Here is a 22,431-nt window from a genome sequence, read left to right on the forward strand (position 1 = left end):
CAGAGAGAAGGAAAGAGAAAGAAGAAAGAAAGAAAGAAAAGAAAAGAGCTCCATGAAGAAAAGAAAAGAAAAAAAAAGAAAATAAGGGAAACAAATGGACTCCATCTCCACTGCGCTATTAAGTGGGCAAGATTATTAACTGACCCAGCGGTTCTTACCTCCCCTTCCAAGTCATAACAGCAGAACAGTTTTCAAGGAAAGGTCTAACCAAGCCAGAAGTGGTTGAAAATGTATTTATTTTTTTCAAATGATCTTTTTCAAGCAATAAATAAAACCAGACATATTGACTTCTAAAAAACAAAACCAAACAAAAAAAAATCCCCTAAACTATATACATCCTACAGAAGTACAGGCATATCAAATGTAGAAATGGTATCACTCTGAAAGATGGGGCTATTTACACAAGTTACAAGAATTGCGTTGCTGTCTTTAAGAAGTCTCCTCCTTGAATAACTCATAAACTCTAAGCGAGAGAGGGTACTGGTGGGGAAGCAGGGTTCAAAGAGGAGACATCCTCCATCTTTATTGATGGACAAGACAGTCTCAAGGAAAAACATCAATACTCAAACACTGTATTGAGTCCCTTAACAAGGCTCCACAGATCAGCTGGCTTTCAAAAAGCCTGGAAGGGTGCTCCACTCAGGAACTCCCAAGAGAAACCATCTTGTCCCCCAGCCAGGCTGGGACTGGCGGTGAGGCCATGCTGAGCCAGTGGCAAACCCGTGGCTGTGGTTTCCACAAGACAACCTGGCTCTGTGCTGTCACACCCAGCCTCCAACGGCGTCTTGACATCCAGAAAGCATGGCAGTTTCCCAAGCTCAGCTGCACAGGGAAAACACCCGGGGAGCTACGAAACACACTGATGCCCGAGTCCCCCACCTAGAATTGGTTGAACTGGTCTAGGAGAGCCTGGGTATCAGAACTGTAAAAGTTCCCCAAGTAATTCCAACGCGGGATCATGGCTTTACTATTACAGGCTTGGTTGATGGCCAATTCCCAATCTCCAGCCTCTTCCTGTCATGTTGGAGTCAACTATCCTATGTCCCTCTCTCCATCTTCCCAAGATTTAAAAACCTTTCTCATGGCTTCCCAAATTGGAAAACTCTCTGGAATCCAGCGTGGATGAGCAACTGAACAAAATGGCCTCGGGAGGGAATGATGGGAGCTGGGGCCTACCAGTCACCTGCTCTTCAGCCTAATACTGCTCTGTGGGAAAACTTGGTCCATTTCCCCCAGGGCTCCTCAACACACACCCCTGGGTCAGACGTTCTGGGAGGGAATAGGCAGCATTCCTCACTCTACAGAATACCCAATGAGCATCCTGTCTTTCATGGCTAATAGCAAAGTTGACAATCAATGAGGGTCAATGCTTTCCTGTCATTACAGAAACTTCCCATCACCAGAATCCCTTCATGGGAGGGATGGATGCCTGTTGAAACTCACTGACCTATTGGACTGACGCTGGGGTGGTATCTTCATCAGAGCTATTGTAAGTCATCCAAAAGGCTTCTGACGAAAGAACAATTTTTAAAAAGTCCCTCTTTTCAATCAAGCCAATGTCCTATTTTATTTCTAAAAGTTTTGGGACTCGTGCTGTTATCAAGTACAATGAAAATGGCTTTATAAATAGCTGTTCTGACATTGTGATAGAAGGCCTGAATTCGGAGGAAAGATGTCGCTGGAGCTAGTCCTGAGTTCCGACTGTCCCAGGGGTGGGAATCCAGTCTGGGAAAGCAGGACTGTTTTAGCAAATGTGTACTCGTTCTATAAAAATGGAATCTGTTCTGCAGGTTACCGTCCCTCCCCGCCCAAGCATCCCCTCTGTCCTGTCTCTCTGCTGCTGGGACCCAGGGCTTTTTCAGCTGCAGAACCCACTGGACTTCCAGGAATCAAGGAAAAAGTGGAAATATCCAACTGTGTTGTCTCTAAATGGTTCCGTTGTCCGCGAACCGAACCCCTCCATGCTTCACCCTGAACTGTTATTTCTAGAGGAAGCAGGGAGCCTCTGGCTCTTCTAAAAATTGCCAGTGGGAGCTCTGGCCTCACCCACAGGCGGAGCTTGGCGAAGTCAGGATGAATGATGCCGTCACAGGTTCATGGTTCATGGAAGGAAAGGTAACCAACCTGGTCCTGTCTAGGATGCCAGATGAGAGAGTATCCCAACGTGACGGTGACATTGAGGCTTGACGTTATTTATGGGTGAGCAAGAATGTTCATTAGATGTAGACTCTCAAAGGGCTAAAAAAAACCATGCTCTCACTTCTAGACAAGTTTGCAACAACCTCTAATCTGGCACTCCATAACAAGACTGTTCCACAATACTACAAACAAAATAGCATGTAGCTCGTTCCCTCCTCCCTCCCCCCCAAACCCTCCCCACAGAAAACGTGTCTCCCTCCAAAGCCATTCCCCATTTACAAAGGCCCAACTAAGGATTCAAAATGGCACCCACGTGCCCACAACAGATTCAAAATGGCGTCTGCGTGCCCATGACGCACGTCACGGGAGCCAGCGGCCAGCCCCCTCACCAGCAGTCAGCCCCAACCCCACCCTGGCGCTTTGATTTCCAGTTTGGGAAATTCATACCAATGGAATCCGATGTAAGCAATCCACCATCAGCTCACTGATGCTCTCTTGCCCTTCCACACTTCGAGAAGACCTGAAATGTGGTGTCCATTACCCTCTTTATTCAAAAGAGGACCTTCAAAAATATTCACCTAACTAGGAATTTAAAGAACACAAGAAATTGTTGGTATATTTCACTTCAGGTAACTGCCCTAAAATTAAAACCTCCAATTTATGCAAAAAAAGAAAAGATGGTGCTTCAATTTACAAAAGGATTCATTTCAGGGTTATCTCTAGTTGTCTGGTTTCCCCAATGGCTGGCCTTGCCAAATGATTTGCTGTAGGAAAATTTGAACTGCACCCAATTTTCCAGGAGCACCTTAGTGTAATATGGCATATTGATCACAGACGATAGACAAGTCTTAGGCAGGTTTATGCAAAAAATGCTGCAACCACCCAGTGATCATCGGAGGGAAAAAAGCTTGACTTACTGTGGTCTAAAATTGCTTTGGTGGCCTACATGCCCATGAGCCAGCTTCAAAAGCAATTCACATTGGTCATGATGACACACACCTGCAGTCCCAGCTACTCAGGAGGCCGAGGTGGGAGGATCTCTTGAGCCCAAGAGTTTGAGATGAGCCTTGGCAACATAGTGAGATGCTGTCTTTTTTTTTCTTTTTTTTTTTTTTTAGGAAAAGCAATTCAAACCTAATTCTTCCCTTTCTTCCTCCTCCCACCCAACCCGCCTGCCTCTCAGTGGCAACAAACGCAAGTTGCTCATCATGCTACCTTGCACATATCTACAAGACACCATTTACTTCCTAACTGCCTTGACATCTGCATGCTACGGTGCTCAGCTGTTTGACATCAACATAAATATATTCTAAATCCACTGTCACTAGACTTTTTGTACTTTCATACTCTGAAGAAAGTCTTAATAAATACTTTATTATTAAGCATAAGTATTCACCTGTTGGTGACTGAGAAATGAAAACCACACCTTCGAAGATTTCTTTTAAAAAATGAAATTCCTTTAACTACAACAACGACAACAAAGGGACAAGTACACAGAACCAGGCACTTCTGGGAAACTTGTCTTCTCATCCCTTTGCCCTCCCTTCCTCCCCCTTTAGTAAAGCTGGTTGGGCACATTTGCTAGGATCCGTGGGTTTCATCACTTCAAGCCTTACTGCTTAAAAAAATGAGGTAAGAAATTTCTATCGGAAAAGTGAAACTGACACATAAACCAAACCAAGGTCTTCCCTGGCTGCTGCGGCAGCCGTTATTGCTCTAAGTTGGAGTGTTCTGTTTGCTTTTATTATGTATTCGGAGTCCTTATTGCCATTCTGGCTGGCCTCGTCGTTGGCCAAGGAGAAATGATGGGGAAGGAGCTCGGTCGCCTGCTCCCAGCTGCTCAGTCCCAACTTTCTGCCCGCACGCGGCCCGTCCTACCCTTGCTGGGAGCCAGCTCTGGTTCTGGGGCCCCCAGGGCGGCTCTAACAGCTGGGAGAGGTGGTGATGGGGCTGTGCAGGTAGGGCAGGCTGCTGGGGGCCGAGTGCACGCCCACGGAGACCGGAAAGCTGAAGACGAACTGCGAGGTGGGGGTGGCGGGGGTCTTGCCCCGCTCCCGCAGGGGTCCCGAGGGGCTAGCAGCCTCCGCAGCACAGGACGTGGCCAGCACCTGGGACTCGAACTGCAGCAGCTGCCCCATGAAGCTGAAGTTGGGCGAGATGATGCTGCGGCGCTGCTTAACGAACTCGAAGGCCTCCTCCAGCCTCACCCGTTTCTTCATCATCAGGTAAGCCAGGCAGATGGTGGCCGAGCGCGAGATGCCCGCCTGGCAGTGCACCAGCACGCGCCCACGGCAGTCCTTCACGGCATCTGGGGACAGGGTTCAATAGGTTAGTGCACGTTTCTGCAGACCCCAGCCCCGACCGGGGCACCGGCCAGCCCCTGGGGTTGGGGGGCTCTGAAGGAAGGACTAGCCGTGCTAGACCAAGGACTGGAGAGGAAGAAAACCCATGTAGGCGGGCCTCTAGAATGCCCCCCATTCTGAGGTCTATTTTCCCGAATCACTATGCTGGAGCTGGTTAAATCCTATTATCCGTTCAAGGATTTCCCTTTGCAGAAACAAAACAGTGGGGTCCAGGGTGGTGGCTCACGCCTGTAATCCCAGCGCTTTGGGAGGCCAAGGAGGGTGGATAACTTGAGCTCAGGAGTTCAAGACTAGCCTGGGGAATATGATGAAACTGTCTCTACAAAAATACAAAAATTAGCTGGGCGTGGTGGTGCACTTGTAGTCCCAGCTACTCCAGAGGCTGAGGCAGGAGAATCACTTGCACCCCGGAAGCGGAGGTTGCAGTGAGCTGGGATGGCGCCACTGCACTCCAGCCTGGGCGACAGAGCAAGGCTCTGTCTCAAAATAAATAAATAAATAGAAATAAAATAAAAACTATGACTCAATGCTCCCTGTGTCTTCCTCCCCGTCCAAAAACTCTTACCATTTAGGCACTGAAGCCATGCAAGGGGAAGGTGACTGGCTCTGCAAGCTAAGCCTGTGTGTAGGTCCATCTTCCCTCCTCCCTCCCAACCCAACATCTAATGTATAAGCCTTCCCAATGAGGAAGAGGGGGAATGGGGACCCTTGGATTCAGTGCCTCCAATGTCCACCTTCAACCCAGGCTTACAGGGGTTCCTTATCCTTCCCACCCGCCCTCAAACCCAGGAACCCCAGAGCAGGACCAGCCTACCGATGTACTCTATGGCTTCCATGAACCAGGAGCTGATGTCGGCCTTGTGGTTATCTTCCACTGGGATGCACTTGTACTGATAGTGTCCTTCAAAGTGGTTTGGGCAGTCCGAGGAGACATTCAACAGAGCCGTGATGCCCAGGGCGTCCAGCATGTCTCTCCGGGCAGCATGGTAGGCACTGCCGAGGTAGAGGAAGGGAAGGATCTCCACAGGACCCCCCTGCACAGAAAGGGAAACAAAGGCCCCTGAATGACATGAGGGTAAAGTGCTTGGCACAGGGAGTGGAAGCTTGTCTGAGAAGAGCTTTCCTTTCCAAACCCAGGGAGAATGCCTGCTGGGCCTGGCCCTCCCAGCCTCCCCCTGTAGCCTCCTGGAACCCTTGGAGGGGCGATAGGCCCAGTGGGACTTCTCAAGCCTTTGCCCTCCCAGCCTCCCCCTGTAGCCTCCTGGAACTCTTGGAGGGGCGATAGGCCCAGTGGGACTTCTCCAGCCTTTGCCCTCTACTTGTGAGCAGAGAGGCCAGGGCAGGTAAAGTCTTATGGGACTCTCCTGCACCTCCCCCATGGCAAAATAAGCGGCAGGACAATGCTGGCCTTATGGCACCATCTGTGACACTGAGTTTATATCTGCTAATCATCAAGCCATTTGCTGTGTGGTTTAGATACTTATTTGTTTTGATATGTATTCACTGGGCATATCAAAAACAGGTGTGCAGTGGCTCACACCTGTAATCTCAGCACTTTAGGAGGCTGAGGTGGCAGGATCATGTGAGCCAGGAGTTCCAAGACCAGCATGGGCAACACAGTGAGACCTCATCTCTCAAACAATGAAGCTGGCATGATGGTGCACATCTGTAGTCCCAGTTGCTTGGGAGGCTGAAATGGGAGGCTCATTTGAGCCCAGGACTTTGAAGCTGCAGTGAGCTATGATTGCACCACAGGACTCAAGCCTGGGTAACAGAGTGAGACTCTGTCTCTAAAAATAAACAAATAAATAAGCTGATGCCCTCATGGCCACACAGACAAGAGAAAGGATCTTGGTAAAATAAGGCAACAGTGGCTTAAATTTAGCACATGAGATGTGGGCAGCAGAGTCCATCTAACTGAAAGGGCTGGAGGGTGGGCTTATAAGAAACACAGTGGCTCAAGCAGGTTTTCTTGGAGGGAGGGTGGGTGACCATCTATGTTCATTTGGCTGATACATGGGAGCAGCCTGCCCGTCGGGGACCGAGATGTATTTCATGGCCTGCTACTTCAGAGGAGAATGACCTCAGCTTCCCAGAGAGCAGGTCCCCCAGGGCTTCTGGAGGCCTCCTCACTTGTCTGGACACCACGTTAGAGGCCAAGCCAGGGAGTCATGTCTTTAGACTTTTTTCTTAGGAGGATATTTAGAGAGGGAAGGGGAAGATTTCCAAGAAGTAAATAGGCCCTACCTAACATCCCACCCCAATACTCAGGGTTCACCGCATTCTCCCCAAATTGAGGCATAACATTCAAAGACTTAAAAAAATCTCAGGATTGGATGCAGTGGCTCACGCCTGTGATCCCAACACTTTGGGAGGCCAAAGCAGGAGGATCACTTGAGGCCAGGAGTTCAAGACCAGCCTGGGCAACATAGCAAGACCCCCCCCCCCATCTCTACCAAAAACCTTTTAAAATTAGCCAGGCATGGTAGTGCCACCTGTAGTCCCAGCTACCAGGGAGGATCGCTTGAGTCCAGGAGTTCGAAGCTGCAGTAAGCTATGATCACACCACTGCACTCCTGGGTGACAGAGCAAGACTGTCTCAAAAGCAAAGACAAAAAACACCTTCAGAACTCTGAAAAGAAGGCATCCACTGGCCCCTACGCTGTTCCTGCCTCCCACTTCCAAGCCCTGCCCCCCGAGTCTACCTGGTCGTGTAGTGGGGTCCCACAGGAGCTGCAGCCCAGGTCCAAGGGCTCTGTGGCGCTGGGGGGAACTGGGGGTGGGATGGCTGCCAGGGCCTTGGTTTTAGAACAGAATTCTGGGTACTCGGAGGAAAACCTCTCATAGCCGCCTGTAAAGGAGAAAGAAGCTCAGGTTAATGGGGTCACTAAGCCAGCAGTAAGTCAGAAAGAACTCGACTCCTACAGACTCAGGCGGGCTGCTAGGAAGGCAGGGGCCGGCGTGCTCCATATTGGCCACTAGGTGGCGCTGTGGACCTAGAGAATGGCCATGGAGCGGTTTCCAGAGATGCAGAGGACACACTCGCCAGGACTGCAGCAAAGCTGGAAGGATAAGCTTTATGGACAAGACTTGGGTTAGAGAGGTAGACATACAAAGGAAGACGTGTAGGGGGATGTGCAGAAGGGACTCTGTGGAGTAGCTCCTCAGGACAATGACAAAATAGAGAAGGAAAGGTCACGCTGGGCTTCCAAGGACACTAAGTACCTGTAGAGACACCTGCCACCCCTGATTCCAGCCCTTCCTCAGGGGAGGTTCTCCAATGTGAGAAAGAAGGAAAAAAATGACCCTGGTACAAACTCTTCTGGATCTCAGCAATGGAACAGATGTCCATTGCACGTCCTCATGAATAGCTGTTCCGTCACCAAGAGGCCAGAACAAGAGGAAAACGGGCTTAAATCTAAATAAACCCCTCATGCTATGTGCAGGTTTGGGGCAAGGGAGTATTTCCTGACCTGAGAGTGGGTAAGCCCTGGAATGGTTATCTGTGGGATCATCTTCCAGAGAAGGGAGATCTTTTAAATAAAAAAAGAAGATGACGATAAATGGCCAGCTGAGCTGGGGTAGGGTGAGTGCTCCTATCTAGGAGGGGTGGAGGCAGGTGGGATACAGGGAGAGGCCACAGGGAGGCCATCCAAAAAGACAACCTTTCAAGCCCTATCTCTGGCTTTCTTGTGATCTCTGGGACTTCCTTTTGCGGCCAACTTCCAATCCACAGTGCTATCAATGTATGGCCCTGCTTTTATTTTTATTTTGCAGTTTCTGTAGGGCCAGAAATGGATTCAATTGATTCAGTAGAGCCTGTGCATTGGAGAACCACCATTCCAACAAACCCGTTCAACTGACTCCAATGACAATTTGGCCAACAGCCCTGGATGTCGCTACCTTTGCGGTCTTCATGACAGTGACATAGGACCTCTGTGCCCTAGGGCCATTCATAGAAATTTTCCAATGTGCAGACATGTGACGGTGAGTCAGTCACTTGCGCCAAATCCCAACCCTAAAGACTGCTTCCTACTGAGAGGAAGGAAACAGTTCTCTACCACATCATAAGGCTTATAGAAACAGGGTGTACATTTTTTCCTCTCTGACCGGAGGCTTCTCTATTCCCCTCCTCTCCCTCCCTCAGGATATAAATGGATCTCTCTCTGGTCACAGGCCCTTGTTCCTGCTGAGTCACAGTGACCAGCCTCCCTGGATGGAAAACCTGCTGGTGGGGCTGGTACCGTCAGCCTCGGTCATGCTGGTGGCCTCGGCAGCCACCTCATCACAGAAGCACCCCCTCCCTCCCATCATAAGCCCCTTTCCTTATTCGGCTGCCACCACTGCTGCCCAAAATGCAGTAATTAGAGGATGGGGGAAGAGGAAGGAAATATCTGTCTGCAGCTGAAGTCCTTCAGGGGCTTCTGTGATGGGAAACTTCAGTCCATGCTCCCTTTCAGAGAAAGTGGAAGGGAAACTCATTCATTAACAGTGGTTGATCACTTGTATCCCAAGCCATCACTTGTTACTCTATATACTTCTCTAGGATTTGCAAAAATTCTAAGTACATGATCCTTTTGTCTATTACATAATTTGAGCTATTAAAACACATTTTAAAACAACATGTTAGACACAGGTGGTGTCTTGCAAAAACTCACCACCAAGACAGACAAACTGTCGCCTGCACTCAAAAGTGAATGGTTGGGTGGCCCAAGAGTGCCAGGGCAGGCCCCACGGTCACAGAGCAGAGTGGTCCTCAGGGCTGGAGAAGCAGGAAGAGCCCAGAGCAGCTGAGAGGATGCTGTCTCCATCGCTGAGGGTATGGAACAGGGCACTGGAGTGAAGTTCCGGAAAGGGCACAGGCTCTGCCATGAGGTTGCACCCCACCCTGAGCATGTATCACCTGTGCAGCCCGGGCCTCCTGAACCTCTACCTCTCGGAGCCTCCTCCTTGTCTGTAAGTGATGAAAGTCCCCTGCACAGAGGCCTATGAGGACTGGTTCCGACAGCCAGGCTCTGTGCCGGGCATCAGGGAGACAGATCACGAAGTTTTCCCTTCTCGGGCCTACATGGAGGGGTGCCCTCGGGTGCCCTCAGCAGAGATCCTCAAAGGCCAAAGAGGAACCGGGGACAGGGTAATGCTGGTAAGGTACTGGGCATTTGACAGCCTGCTCTCCCAGAAACCTGTCTCTTGGTTTCCGGAGACCTCCAGACCTCCATCTTGTCTCCCAGGCATGGCCATGGCTGCCACTCAGCAGAACCCTTGTCAGGGACCTGGCACCGGCTGCTGGCCATGGAGTGGTGTGGGGGGCAAGGAGGGCCCAAGTGACCCATTTGGTGGGGAACAGGCTAGACGTGGCCTGAGGGGGCCATTCGTCATCTCCCCCAGGCTCATCGCAACTGTCTGGAAAAGGCACCATTAGAAGGCAGCAGAAAAATGATTACAGAAAAGTCAGTTCCCTCTGAGGGAGTTTTAAAGAACAAGCAAAAATGAACAAGGTGAGCTGGGCGCGGTGGCTCACACCTGTAATCCCAGCACTTTGGGAGGCCGAGGCGGGTGGATCACGAGGTCAGGAGATCGAGACCATCCTGGCTAACACGGTGAAGCCCCGTCTCTACTAAAAATACAAAAAATTAGCCGGGCGTGGTGGCGGGTGTCTGTAGTCCCAGCTACTCGGGAGGCTGAGGCAGGAGAATGGCGTGAACCTGGGAGGTGGAGGTTGCAGTGAGCCGAGATTGCGCCACTGCATTCCAGCCTGGGCGACAGAGCGAGACTCCATCTCAAAAAAAGAAAAAAGGAACAAGGTGAAGAAGCAGATTCGCTCAAGGGGCAGAAACACTGGAAGGTTCTCGTCCCTCACAGTGGTGGCCAGCTTTTGGGGGTCTGTGGCTGGTTTCACAAGATGCCACACTAAAGGGGGTTCCTTCTGGTGGGCCCTGGGCTGCACTCAGGCCAGCACTCATGGGTGAGAACGATATGTTCTGGGCTGGTGGAGCCCGGAGGACACAGTGAAGGTGATGCGGGAGGATGCATGCAAGTTAGCATTTATCCATCAGTGGAAGAAGCTGCTCAAGTCCACCCCCAACAGGGCCATGCCCCAGTAAGTCATCTCTGGGTGTCAATCTATGCCACCTCTGCCTTCCACCCCTTCCTGGTGGGCCCTTCTCCAGGGGGCACTGCCTGCAGGTTTCATCAAGTGAAGACAGACTTTTCATGCAAAAACAGAACTGATCCAAATAGGGCACTGCTGATATTTCACCAAACTCTGCTTCTATCCATTGGTTTCCTAATCCAGGCTGTCATTAAAGAGTCATGACCCGCATTTTTAAAATGGAATACAATAGAATAGGAATTAGGAGGATGCATTGCCCTTAAAGAGGATATCATTTTATGGAACTTTTCTTCAGATGTGCATGTATCCCTCTCCTGGGTCACGATATAAACTAAAATGTGTTTCTTACTGTGGGCAGGGTTAAAAAAGATTATTCTAAGGCGACTTCCACTCAGTCCCTCCTACCCATCCCCAAATCCATGCAAGTACCATAGCCACAGCCCTTTCAAGAGCTAGATTTAGATCACCTAGTTTTATCCCAAAAAATCATGAAAGGGAAAGCTTATTCTCATTGTCCACAAAGGGGCTGGGCTCCTTCCCGTGCCCCTAGCAGGTGTGCAAGGAGAAGTGGAGACAGATCCAGGTGTAAGTCCAACTCAACTTGTGGAACTTGGACAAGTATGTTCCCTCCTCAACTCTGGTTTTTCCCACTCTCAAAATGTAAGAATTTCCGATTATAATGATCTTTAAGTTCCAATATCCTCTGCTTCTAAATATCCAGGATCTACTTATTTGCGGGTCAGTTTTGCCAGCTCTGAAGCAGCAGGTGCCTAAAATCTGCATTTCTATCTCCTGAATAATTTCATTATCAAATGTGCCATTCTGAATGAATGAATTCTGTTTTTCCTATGCCCTTTGAATGTATGAAATGAATGTACTGAACGTGTCTGTGTCCTACTGAATGTAATTGCATAAGAGGTTTCTTACTAATTTCAACCTGTTTTTCCCATGTCCTTATTTAAGAATATATTTTCTATTCCTAAATCTCTCATTTTATCACCTTTATTTTACAATTTGAAAGTCTGGAAGAAAAAAAGGAGTGTGATTTTCATCAGACTTACTTAAGAATAACTCCATCTACAGTTCAACTCCGCCGTGCCTCCTCCTTCTCACATCCTCATACAGGGAGGCAATTTTCCAAGTTTAGTGGAAATGAGGACCCCTCATCAGAAGCCCTCCACCGCATTCCCCCATCCCTTGCAGGAGTAGGAGATAATGTATGTAAAAGTACTTTACAAAGGGCAGATTGATAATATCACCATAATAGGACTGTTAATGGGATTTGTGATGGGGAAGACTGTCCTTTGGTGGTGACTATGGTCATGGATCTTTTTTTCCCCCCCCCCAGACAGGGTCTGTCACTGTCACTCTCTCACCCAGGCTGCAGTGCAGTGGCACGATTATGGCTCACTGTAGCCTTGACTTCCCTGGGCTCAAGCAATCTCCTTGCTTCAGCCTCCTCAGTAGCTGAGACTACAGGCACATGCTACCTCGCCCAGCTAATTTTTGCATTTTTTTGTAGAGACCAAGTTTGCCATGTTTTCCTGGCCTCAAGTGATCTGCCTGCCTCAGTCTCTCAAAGTGCTAGGATTGCAGGTGTGAGCCACCATGCCCGGCCTTGGTCATGGATCTTAATGTGGCTGCCACTTTTTCCCTATTATGCCCTCAACACTCAGAATAGTGCCAGATCCCAGGCAGGGCTCATGGCCTTGCTCTTGCCAGAAAAGTCATGCTCTTGCAAGAAAGTCTGGGGTTGTTTGAAGGCCATTTGCCTTTGGGAACTCTACTTTATGTGACTGTTGACTTAGTAAGCACCTATGTAAATGCTGAGCTGTATTTAAAATCCAACTAAGTGAACTTCTCACCTTGAGACTCTGAACACAGACACCTGGACCTTCCTGCCAGCTGGCTGACACCTAACGCCATGCTGGGGGCTCGAACTGGTTTGCAGTCTCTCCCAGTCCTCCTGGGCGATCTGCTATGTTCAGCAAACTGGCTTCCGTTGGAGTGAACTTTTCTTCCCGTCGTGCTTCCTCTTCGTTAGCCAGGAACTGCCTCCCAGTAAGGAAATCAGCTATCTGGTTTCAGATGTTCTGATTTTTTTTCAAGGAATTTCTTGGCTCGGTAAAGTGGCCACCCTTTCTCTCTCCCTCATTTTTCTGAGCAGTCCATTTTTGTGGGTGGAGCCCACCTCTCCTATAAGCACCCAGGATAAGCCCAAGGAAGTTGTGACGGTCTAAAGGGTCAAATTTCACTCTCAATTTACACCTACATTTGCCTTTAGTTACTTTTGTTAGTTGGAGACATCCAATGTAAATGGTGTCTAACATAGTGAGTTTGCTTCATTGTAAAAAATCACCTGTAAGACCTAGCAACTTACGCTTCCAGTCCTTGGCTGTCATGGGCATTGTATTACATTTGTAAGCAGAAACTACCATATTTGCAAGCAGAAAGGCTATTATATTTGCAAGCAGAAAAGTGAGTCATTTTCCCTTTAGGTAGAAAAGGTATGCAATATTGACATCCCCCAGAGCTGTGCTGTTTGATGCCATTGCCCTCCTGGGGAACTGAAGACAGAGATAGCAATGGTGGGGCTAGACAGAGAAAAAACAGAAAAATGTCACCAGAGTTTCCAAAGCTGTTAATTGCGTCCCTCTTCCCCCACATTCATCAGTGGCTTTAGTGACTGTTTTCTACAGAAAGGGTAATATCACGGGCTGTATGGTCAGGCCCTGGGCTATTGGATGCTATCCGGTACTATAGGGTGAGTGGAAGGAGAAACTGGAATATCTAGATGATCGTCCCCATTTCTCGAACAGCTCCAGGACAGCTTTTAAATTAGAACCTGACAAAGGCTGAGGGAAGTTTTAGGTAGGTGGAAGGGAAGGTAATGTTTTTATACCTGAAATCCTTTTGCATAACAGACTATTTTGTTATTTGGGGTTATTAAAGGCAAAGAATAGGGTAAGAAAAAGCTCTTTTTGTCTTTCTCTAATGACCAGGGGAGTCTCAAACTCTAATCCAAGGATTTACGAATGAGAGAGAAAGGGATTTCAAGAAGTGTATTGTGATAAAATCTGAAAAACTAAAATTTCCAAACTGACTCTAAAAATGCCTTACAAGATTTTAAATTAAATGAGTTTTAAAAAAATTACCCCACTGGAAATCCTTTACTAGCAAAGATAGAAAACATTAGATTTTTCGTTATTGCTTTTAGCAAAAGTCGGGTAATCTGAGGAAATGTAAAGGCTAGGCTGTAGTTTCTTGATATTAAGCGAAGTTTACCTCCTGCCACCTGCATGGAGTAACCAGTTCAACGTGGTTGAAGTAACCCTTCAACGTGGCAGAAATAGAAAAACTGAATTTTAAAATGCAATTAATAGAATTAGATAGCTTTGGCTGGACATGCTACTATCACTTCTGAAAATACTCTGTTGCTTTTACCGCTTCTCCTAACCCCTCCAAGAATGGCAGACACCAACCATCAAGCCTTCCACTGGCTTCCTGTCCTGCTTTACAGACACGCACAGGCACACCTGAAATGAGACATACATACATTCCCTCGCTGGAAAATAAAATGAATTACTCCAGTAGGAAACAAATTCTCCAACCCTTCACCAATTCAGGCATTTACTAAAGATAATCTAAGGGGCTTTTTCTTCCTTTGCTTCTCAAAATTCCCCTTTAGGTCTCTGCCCCAGAGCCCCCTCCCGGGAAACCACATTTGCTCCACTGCACTGGCTTCCAGGCACGGAAGGAAGGTGTATCTGGAGACCTGGGAGACACCTTGATTTCCTTCCCCAGCCCCTTCCCGCAGAGCTGTGGGAGCAGATACTTTTTCCTTCTGACCTCTCTAGGGATGCCTTTCCATTAGAGGGCAAAGAAGAAGAAGAGGAACTGGGTTAAAGATGGCCTCTGCTGAACACATATGTCAAAATCAGCTAAGCTAAACCGAATAGGGCCCAGTTAACCTCAACGATGTTCACAACAGAGCAGGCTGGAAGATTCCCCCACCTCTCAATTTTAGGTGCTTGCTTCCAAGGGCAGGCTCCCTTTGGAAGCAGAAGCTGAACTTCTGGCTAGGAGGGGCTATTCTAGAAGAGACCGAAGCTAAATCTGTGGCCCAGGCCTGCACACCTCCATCTGCAAGGATGTCCACTTTGAGATGCAGAAGACGATCCTCCCTGCCCGCGTCAGGGCCGACTACAAGAGGCAGTGCAGGCTCCAGGAGGAAACAGCCCTTAAAGTACTTCTCTTCCGTTGGCCAGGCACCTCGCCACCCACCAGAGGGCTGTCATTTTACCTGGAGGCCTGTACTACCCAGTCACTAGCCTCGCCCAGAATCTCCAGGGCTCTCGAATCGGTCTGGCTGGGGAAATGGAGGAGGTTGGGGAGGGAGGACTCTCAACGGGATTCACGAGGGACAGGGAAATGCGGCGCGCCCTGGGGATAAACCTTAAAAAATAATCCCTCTCTCCCCGGGAGCGGGGCCTAAGTGGCTGCACCCCCGGAATCCCAAGGGCCGAGGTCCTGGAGCTGCCGCTCTAGGGCGGTCCCCTCGGGATTTCTTCCAGGAAGGAAAGCAAAACACAACAAAACAAATCCAGACTCCACGTGGGGCTGGAGCCCAGTCCCAGCCCTGCTGTGTTCTCGCTGGTCCCGAGTTTGGACGCCAGCGAAGGAAGGCGCGCCCGCGCTCTCCATCGGGGGGACTCGAGGGCAGCGCCGTGCGGGGAACATCCTGGCCAGCCCCAGCCATTCGAGGGGACTTGCGTCCCAAAGGAATTGCCCTCATCTCTCCCACCAGCACCGACAAGCTCAAACAATGGCGCGGACGCCCACCCTGGTGGCCTAACCAGGACCTGGCCCCGCTCAGCGGCCAGGCCTTCCGGGACAAGCCCCTTCCTGGCACTTTCTCTTGGAGCGCTTTGGGGAGAAGGGAGGGGGACTGGGCTCATTTGGAGGAGCAAAAGACAGCCCTCGCGGAAAAAGAAAAGAAAAATCAGCAAAATCGCCTTAGCAGTTCAACCAAAGGTCAACAGCAGCGTTTCCCCAGCAGCTGACAGGTCAAATGGGCAGGAAACAACTGCGGGGAACAAAGCCCCCCGCTGTTCGGCAGGGGCGAACCCGGCTCCTCCGCACTGAACAGTTTTGTTGTGCTTTTTGGAGGGGAGAGGTTTCCGCCCCCTTTCCAGCTCCCTTCCTCCCTGGTGGACAGGTCGGAAGAAGAGCGGAAAGGAAAGGAAGGGAGGGAGGCGGCGAAGGCGCCTGCGGGGGGAGGAGCGGCTCTTTGATGGGTGTGGGGGGGTCTGAACTGCCTCCCGGGCTCGGAAGCGCAGACCCTACCCGCGCGGAAGAATGCGCGGAATGCGGCGGCGGGAGGCGGGGGCGCAGCGCGGCGGGGGGCGCCCGGACCCCACGCGCCCTGCCCGCTCCCTAGCCCGAGGGCCGCGGACCCACCCTGCCCTGCAGGTGTGGCGGGCGCCAGGTCCCTCCAGGGACTCGGACAGCACGCGATTTTTCCAGGATTTCCGACTACCAAATGTGACAAGACAGCCTCGCCGCCGAGAGTTTCGCCAGGGCTCGCTAAAATCCGGCACGCGCCGCCATCAGATAGTCGAAAATCCGGGCTGAACAAAAGGTGATCATTCTCCGCTGCCCGGATTTGCAGGAGCTAGAGGACCGGTTCCGCCCGGCGTCCCCCAGATACCCAGTCCTTCAGCCTCCCGCTCCCAGAGCCTGGATCTAGCCCGGGACGGGGATTGGCCACCTTCCAAGCTGAGCTCGGAGTTGGGCAGCGGGAACGCAGATACAGATCGCTCTACACAGTGTGTGCAACCCAATCTCTCTTTCTGCATTTGCCAGGGTCTTGTTTTCAGTGAAACTGGCAAGGCCAATTGTACCTCGGCGCCCAGCCCTCTTCACCCTTTTCTCCACCTCTGGGATTCTCCCGGTCCGGCTCAGTGTAGGGCCCCAGCACGCCAAACCAACAGGCCTATCTTGTCCCCACGCGCCCCGTGGTACTTGGAAACTGTTCCCGGGACTCAAGATGGACCGCGCAGAGCAGTCGCTTCATCCTCGAGGCTAGGACCGTTAATGTCAATAAACGGGGCCTCGCTAGGACGGTGCGGAATTGCAGGTGACCGGAGAAACCCGTCCGCACTGTCCCTGAGGACTTGAACCTCGCACTTGCACAGAAACCTTGCAAACCCCTACACACCAACACACACAAAGGGGCGCGCGGGGATCCCCGCAACCACGAATCACGCCGAGGACTCCTTCCCGTGCCAATAAGGCGCAGGCCGCCAAGACCCCCTCCATCTCCCCGACTCCAGCTAGCGCCCGGAGCCCTCGTTTACCTTTGAGCAGGCAGATGTCTGTGCGCTCGGCGTTGCGGCGCAGCGCCTGCACCACCAGCGACACGGTGCTGTCCTCGCGGAGGCTCTCGGCGCGCGGGCTGCGCTCGTCGTAGACGATGACCGCCGAGTAGAGGCCGGAGCGCAAGCGGGCGCGTACCTCCTCCTCGGCGGGCAGGATCTGCTCCAGGCTCACGGAGCCCTTAGCCCGCCGCCGCACGATGGTGTTGCAGCGCACGTTGACCGAACCTCGGATGTAGCCCGCGCTGTGCGCCAGGAACGGTCTGCAGTCCAGCAGCAGGCACTTGCCGCCGCTCGGCAGCCCCAGGGTGCCGTGGCTGCCGCTGCCGCCCGCGCCGCCGCCGTTCTCGTCCCGGTTCATCAGCCTTTTGAGCACACTGCAGTCCATCTCCCGCAGCTCCTCCATCGTCACCATGGTCGCCGGGAACCGAGGCGGCTGGGCGCGCGAGGAAGAGAAGAGCACCCGGGCCGCCTAGGCTGCAGAAAGGGGCGGGCGAGAGCTAAGAAGAGACGCCTGCAGAAGTGGCCGCAAACTTGGTCCTCAAGGGCTCCCGCGGGCGAGCCTCTTCTCCCCTGTCCCCTTCCTCCCGCAGCCTCGCGGTCACATAGCAGTCGGAGCGGCCTCGGGCGCCCAGCCGGGCGGCGCGCAGAGCGGAGGGGGAGGTGCCGGTGGAGGAGAGTGTGTTTACGAGAGAGGACCGCGGACTCTTTTCGGAGACGGCCTCCCGTGTATTTTTGCCAGTCGCGCGGCTCCTGTCGCCACTGGCGCCAGCGCTGCCGCTCCCTACGCTCCCCCGGCGCTCAGCGCACTGCCCCAGCCAGAGTTTTCTCCTCGGCTTAGAGGTTTATTAATGCTCCTCCGCGCTCCCGGGGGAGGAGGCGCTAGGTACTACCCCACCAGGCCCCGCCCCGTTCCATTCCGGGCCCCGCGCCGTCCCCCGCCACCCGCGCTGACTCCCCGCCCCCTCCGGGCCCCTCCTCCCACCCCCTCCCCGGAGCTTGAATGGAGCGCGGCCGCTGGCTCCCGGTCACGGGAACTCGACGTCACAAAGAGCGGAGTAAACAGGGCGCCGGGTGCTCGCCATCAGGCCCATTCATAAAACCGAGGCCGAGAGGAAGAGGGAGGCGGCCTCCGACCCGCCGCCAGCGGCGGGCAGCGCCCGGACTTTGTGAATGGAGCGCGCGGCGCCTTTCGCCGTCTACCCGCGGGCCCAGCCTGCGCCGCGCCTCCAGCCCGACACCGGCACCTGTGCCGCCGCTGCACCCCGCCGCTAGGCGGGCGGTGCCAAAGGAAATAGCCGGCTGAGGAGGCCAGGGCTCGGGTTTGAGCTTTCATCCCCTGGCACCTTCGCGCTTCCCCGCGTGACAGCCCCGTAGGTTTTTCCCGGTTACCCAAGTGCAGAGGGGACCGGAGCGCCACTGCCCACCCAGCGGGGCCTGACACGTCCTAGCCCCAGACTCCCCGTGCGCTTTCGGCCCGGCCAGTCCTTTCTGAATATGCGATTCCTGAGACGTTAGCGTATGCATTAGCGTGATCGATTTTCATCTAAAGCCATTAAATCAGTTTTATAGCTTCCCCAAGAACGTGGGCAATCCCCTGCTTGGAAGATCAAAGAGAAAGTCCTCCCGCCCGAAGCCCAGGATCGGAGTGAGGTGTGGGGTTTGTTGCTTTACTACCCAAAGGGAGGCATTAATTGCCGGAATGGTGTTCAGAGGGAGGAGAGCAGGCTGCACTCCTGTCCACGCTTCCTAAAAGATGTTTATTTAACCCTGGTCGGGGGAAAAACAAGGTTTTCGGGTTTGGGAAACGTCTTCACCCTATCTTGCATAGTTGTGAATTATCCTTTCAGGAAATGACAGGGTCCACATTTGTTGCGGAGCTGGACCCTGGAAAATGTACCCGCAAAGAATGACCTTTTGAAAGGACTTCAGCAGCTCTGGGTCCGATTCAGGTTTCTGGGCATCCCTTTTTCCTGGTCACGTAGCAGCCCTCCCCATCCCCATTTCTCTTTTGCATTTAATTTCCCAGAGGCGGCTTTTGGCTGGGGGTTTGTGCACGCACGCGGTGGGGACCGTGCAGAAGCCAAAAATCATTCGCCCGACATCTTGCCAAGTCTTGTTAGTGAGAATTAATCACAGAGCAAGGGAGTTACAGGACTCGCTCGCAGTTTCGGAGGCTGCAGAGTAGCGTATTCCATTCCGGGGCGCGCGTGGAAGCCCGACCCAGGCAGCGAGGGCACCGGTACCCGCCGGGTCTCTCCCGCCCAAGCTCGCCCTCTCCCCATGCCTTTGTTCCGGGCGGAGCGGCTTTCCCGAGCTCTCACCTCCGGTCCCGGGGGCCATCCCTGCACTCCCGGACCGGAGCTCGGCGGAGCCTCCACTTCCGAGACCTTCGACTGGCCTCGTCCCCCACTGCGCCCCGAATGCCTCGACCCCCAGGCCCTACTCGGATGGGCTGTGAGGGGCACCGCTTGGGCAAGGTGATATTTCCTTTTGCTCCGGGCTCCAAAATGGCTTACGATGGCACTGCACGGATCCTTTCTCTTTTTAAAATTTAGTATTTTATTCATCATGGATTTTTTTGCATCTTTTTTTTTCTTTTAAAGAGGCATTGCATCAAGATATTTCTTTTGATTACTGACTTTTCGGCGCCCTTCTTAAATGTTGCGCTCAAGCCTTGTGCTCACCCTAGTCCAGGCCCTGGAAGGGGCCACAATTGTGGACTGACCGAGGCTGCCCGGTGGCAGGACCCTGGGCTTCGGGCACTCCGGGTGGGAGATCAGTGGTCAAAGCCGCACGGCGTGGCCTCCCTGTGGGGAGGGCAAAAGGTGTCTGAGTCCAGTTTCCCATTCTGCTGAATGGGACTGTGGGGGTCTATCTAATAACTCGCTTTCGATAAGGAGCAAGGAGCCCCAGGGGCCCCGACAGTCCAAGGCTGATTTTCCTTTCCCGGGTTGCTCTCCAGCAGCTCAGAAATCCGCCGCCTGCCAGGACCCAGGGCCGGAGCTCTCCCGGCGCAAGTAAACACTGATTCCTTTACAAAGGCTTTAACAAGATATTTCTGGAAAAAGCCTCTCAGGAGGCAGGTCCGGGCCAATTTCGCGCGTGTCGCAGGAGCTGGGGAGACGTCCCTGGGGCGCACGGGTCGCGCTCTGGGCCAGCCTTTGTCTCCCCTGTTCTGGGGTCGCCTCCCCCGCCGGACCCGCGCCTGGCGCTCACGTGGCCAGTAAATAACAGTCAAATCCAGGGGGAGGAAAATGCCCATAGAACAAAGAGGCTTGCTTTCTGCACCTGACAGTAATCGCTGGTGGAGAAGCCCTAAATCCCGCAGGCGATTCACACGGAAAGGGGTGTGGGAGGGCGCGTGTGAGTGTGTGTGTCCACGTGTGCGTGCCCGCGCCTACGCGGCTGTTCACTGGAAGGGAGTCACAGCTTGGGACTTAATGTGTTTAAGCCGAGAGCCACTTGAATTGCGAAAGCGAAGGCCTGATTTTTAAAAAAGACTAATTTCTAAAATCCACACCCCATTGCCAACTCAGGAATTGGCCTTCAGTTGTGTGAATTTCAGCAAAGGAGATTTAAGTTACCATATTGTATTTATCGGGATACTGTGTAAACACCCTAGATATATATTTTTTAATTGTATGTTTGTGAACCATTGGTCCACAGTTAAATGAGTACAACGCGAGGGCTACTCCATGCCGGCTATAGAGATAATGATAAAACCTGTCCCCAATTCGTCTGCAGTCTGTGGACGAAACATAACCAGTTTAAACAGGAACCTTGTGAAACAGCTTGTCAATGAGCAGATCTTGGAGAAAACAAAGGCAATTTGGAGCAAGACACGGAATGTCATTTCAAAGTTAATTTAATTAACTAAGGCATATTTGTAGGAATTGGGATGGGATTGCCCAAGGAGAGGTCTTTTATTTATATTCAGCAGTAAACCTCGGGGTGAAAGAACTTTTAAAAATTCACTGTGACAAGTAAATCCAGCTTCTCTTTCATCAGTTAGTCCTTAGACCGACCTTATTAGTCACTGTCAGGCTCCAGCAAAACGCCTGCTCTTGTTTAGGAACATTTCTTTACAATTAGGAAGTTGTATGATCGGGGAATCTAAAGCCCGGAGTAGAATCCCCAGAGAGAAGTACAGCTTCTATTCTAGTTTTGATGCCAACCTCTGACTCACTGCTCTGTCCCAAAGTGCCTGAATAAAACTTGCCTGAAAAATCATTAGTGAATTAATTAAGGTGGTGATGGAAAGAAAAGTCCTGTGGCTTTTCCTTTCTTGAGCAAAGAGGCAGCCTTGCTATTACGCCGAACTGGAACAGGAATAATCCATTTTGCACAGATCTTGTTGGTTAGGCTTCTTAGATCAACTAATTAGGGAACTTGCCCCCTGGTAGTGGGAAGGCTCAAAAGAACTGGGAGACCCTCTCCTGCTCCTGAAAGCAGAGAAGCCTGTGGTCTACACAGCATGTTCTTAGGCAACGTTTAGAAATGGAATTGAGAAATGCCTGTCCTTCCCTACGTACCTCTGCCCATCAAGTCAGGACTGAAAGCGAAGGAAAGTCTTCAAAGTTCACACTGAACCTAACCAAAAACCCTCAAAGACATAGCCTGAGGATTTCTTTTTTTAAGTCCTGACTTTGTTACAGATCTTTTTTGTTTTCTATGCTTGATACTCTAGCACTTATTAATGATTTAAAAGGCTATGTATCGGCCAGGCGAGGTGGCTCACGCTAGTAATCCCAGCACTTTGGAAGACCGAAGTGGGCAGATCACCTAAGGTCAGGAGTTTAAGACCAGCCTGGTCAACATGGTGAAACCCTGTCTCTTCTAAAAATACAAAATTAGCCAGCATGACGGGCGTGCACCCGTAATCCCAGCTACACTGGAGGCTGAGGCAGGAGAATCGCTTGAACCTGGGAGGTGGAGGTTGCAGTGAGCTGAGATCCCCCCACTGCACTCCAGCCTGGGCGACAAGAGCAAAACTCCATCTCAAAATAAATAAATAAATACAAATAAAAAATAATAAAAGATTAAGTTTCTAACCCAGGGTCTCTGCAGAAAGGTTTTAATGCATTGCTTTATTTACTGCTTTATTTTAAAACTATTCAATCTAGGCTATGCCACCATCTAGCTTGGTGGCCTTGGGCAAGACAGTCTCCTTTGGCCTCACTTTCTTCACCTGCAAAATGAAGAGTTTGGGCAGGATGGTTTCTCAGATCTGGTCTATTTCCGACCCTGTATGATTCTGAGCAGAAGAAGACTTCTCAGCTCCAAGTCCAAGTTTCATAGGTTTCCCATCTCGCCCTCTGAAGAGCCAAGCACACTATAATGCCATAAGATAAAGGATGATCTCTAGCTCCTCCTTGTCCCTGCTTTAGAATATAAACTCATGGAGAGCAGAGCTCATAGGTTTTATTTATTTGTTTAG

General features: G+C 51.4%; 1 protein-coding gene across 1 annotated transcript; it reads right to left on the reverse strand.

The window, feature by feature from the left end:
- Window positions 1-218: 218 nt before the first annotated feature.
- Window positions 219-17,946, reverse strand: DUSP4 (dual specificity phosphatase 4). The gene is made up of 4 exons (XM_004046847.5): window positions 16,974-17,946; window positions 7,208-7,353; window positions 5,317-5,536; window positions 219-4,447 (listed from the first exon to the last, which is right to left on the reverse strand). The coding sequence occupies exons 1-4, from the start codon at window positions 17,404-17,406 to the stop codon at window positions 4,062-4,064; spliced, it is 1,185 nt and encodes a 394-aa protein (XP_004046895.1). The 5' UTR covers window positions 17,407-17,946; the 3' UTR covers window positions 219-4,061.
- Window positions 17,947-22,431: the final 4,485 nt, after the last annotated feature.

The sequence above is a fragment of the Gorilla gorilla genome, chromosome 7, assembly GCF_029281585.2.
Source record: "Gorilla gorilla gorilla isolate KB3781 chromosome 7, NHGRI_mGorGor1-v2.1_pri, whole genome shotgun sequence".
NCBI lineage: Eukaryota > Metazoa > Chordata > Mammalia > Primates > Hominidae > Gorilla > Gorilla gorilla.

Coding starts and splice junctions, on each gene's coding strand:
- DUSP4 (XM_004046847.5), bottom strand. CDS start 17,406: ATGGTGACGATGGAGGAGCTGCGGGAGATGGACTGCAGTGTGCTCAAA. Junction 7,354..16,973: donor AGACATCTGCCTGCTCAAAG/GTAAACGAGGGC, acceptor TCTCCTTTACAG/GCGGCTATGAGAGGTTTTCC. Junction 5,537..7,207: donor GGACCCCACTACACGACCAG/GTAGACTCGGGG, acceptor CTTTCTGTGCAG/GGGGGTCCTGTGGAGATCCT.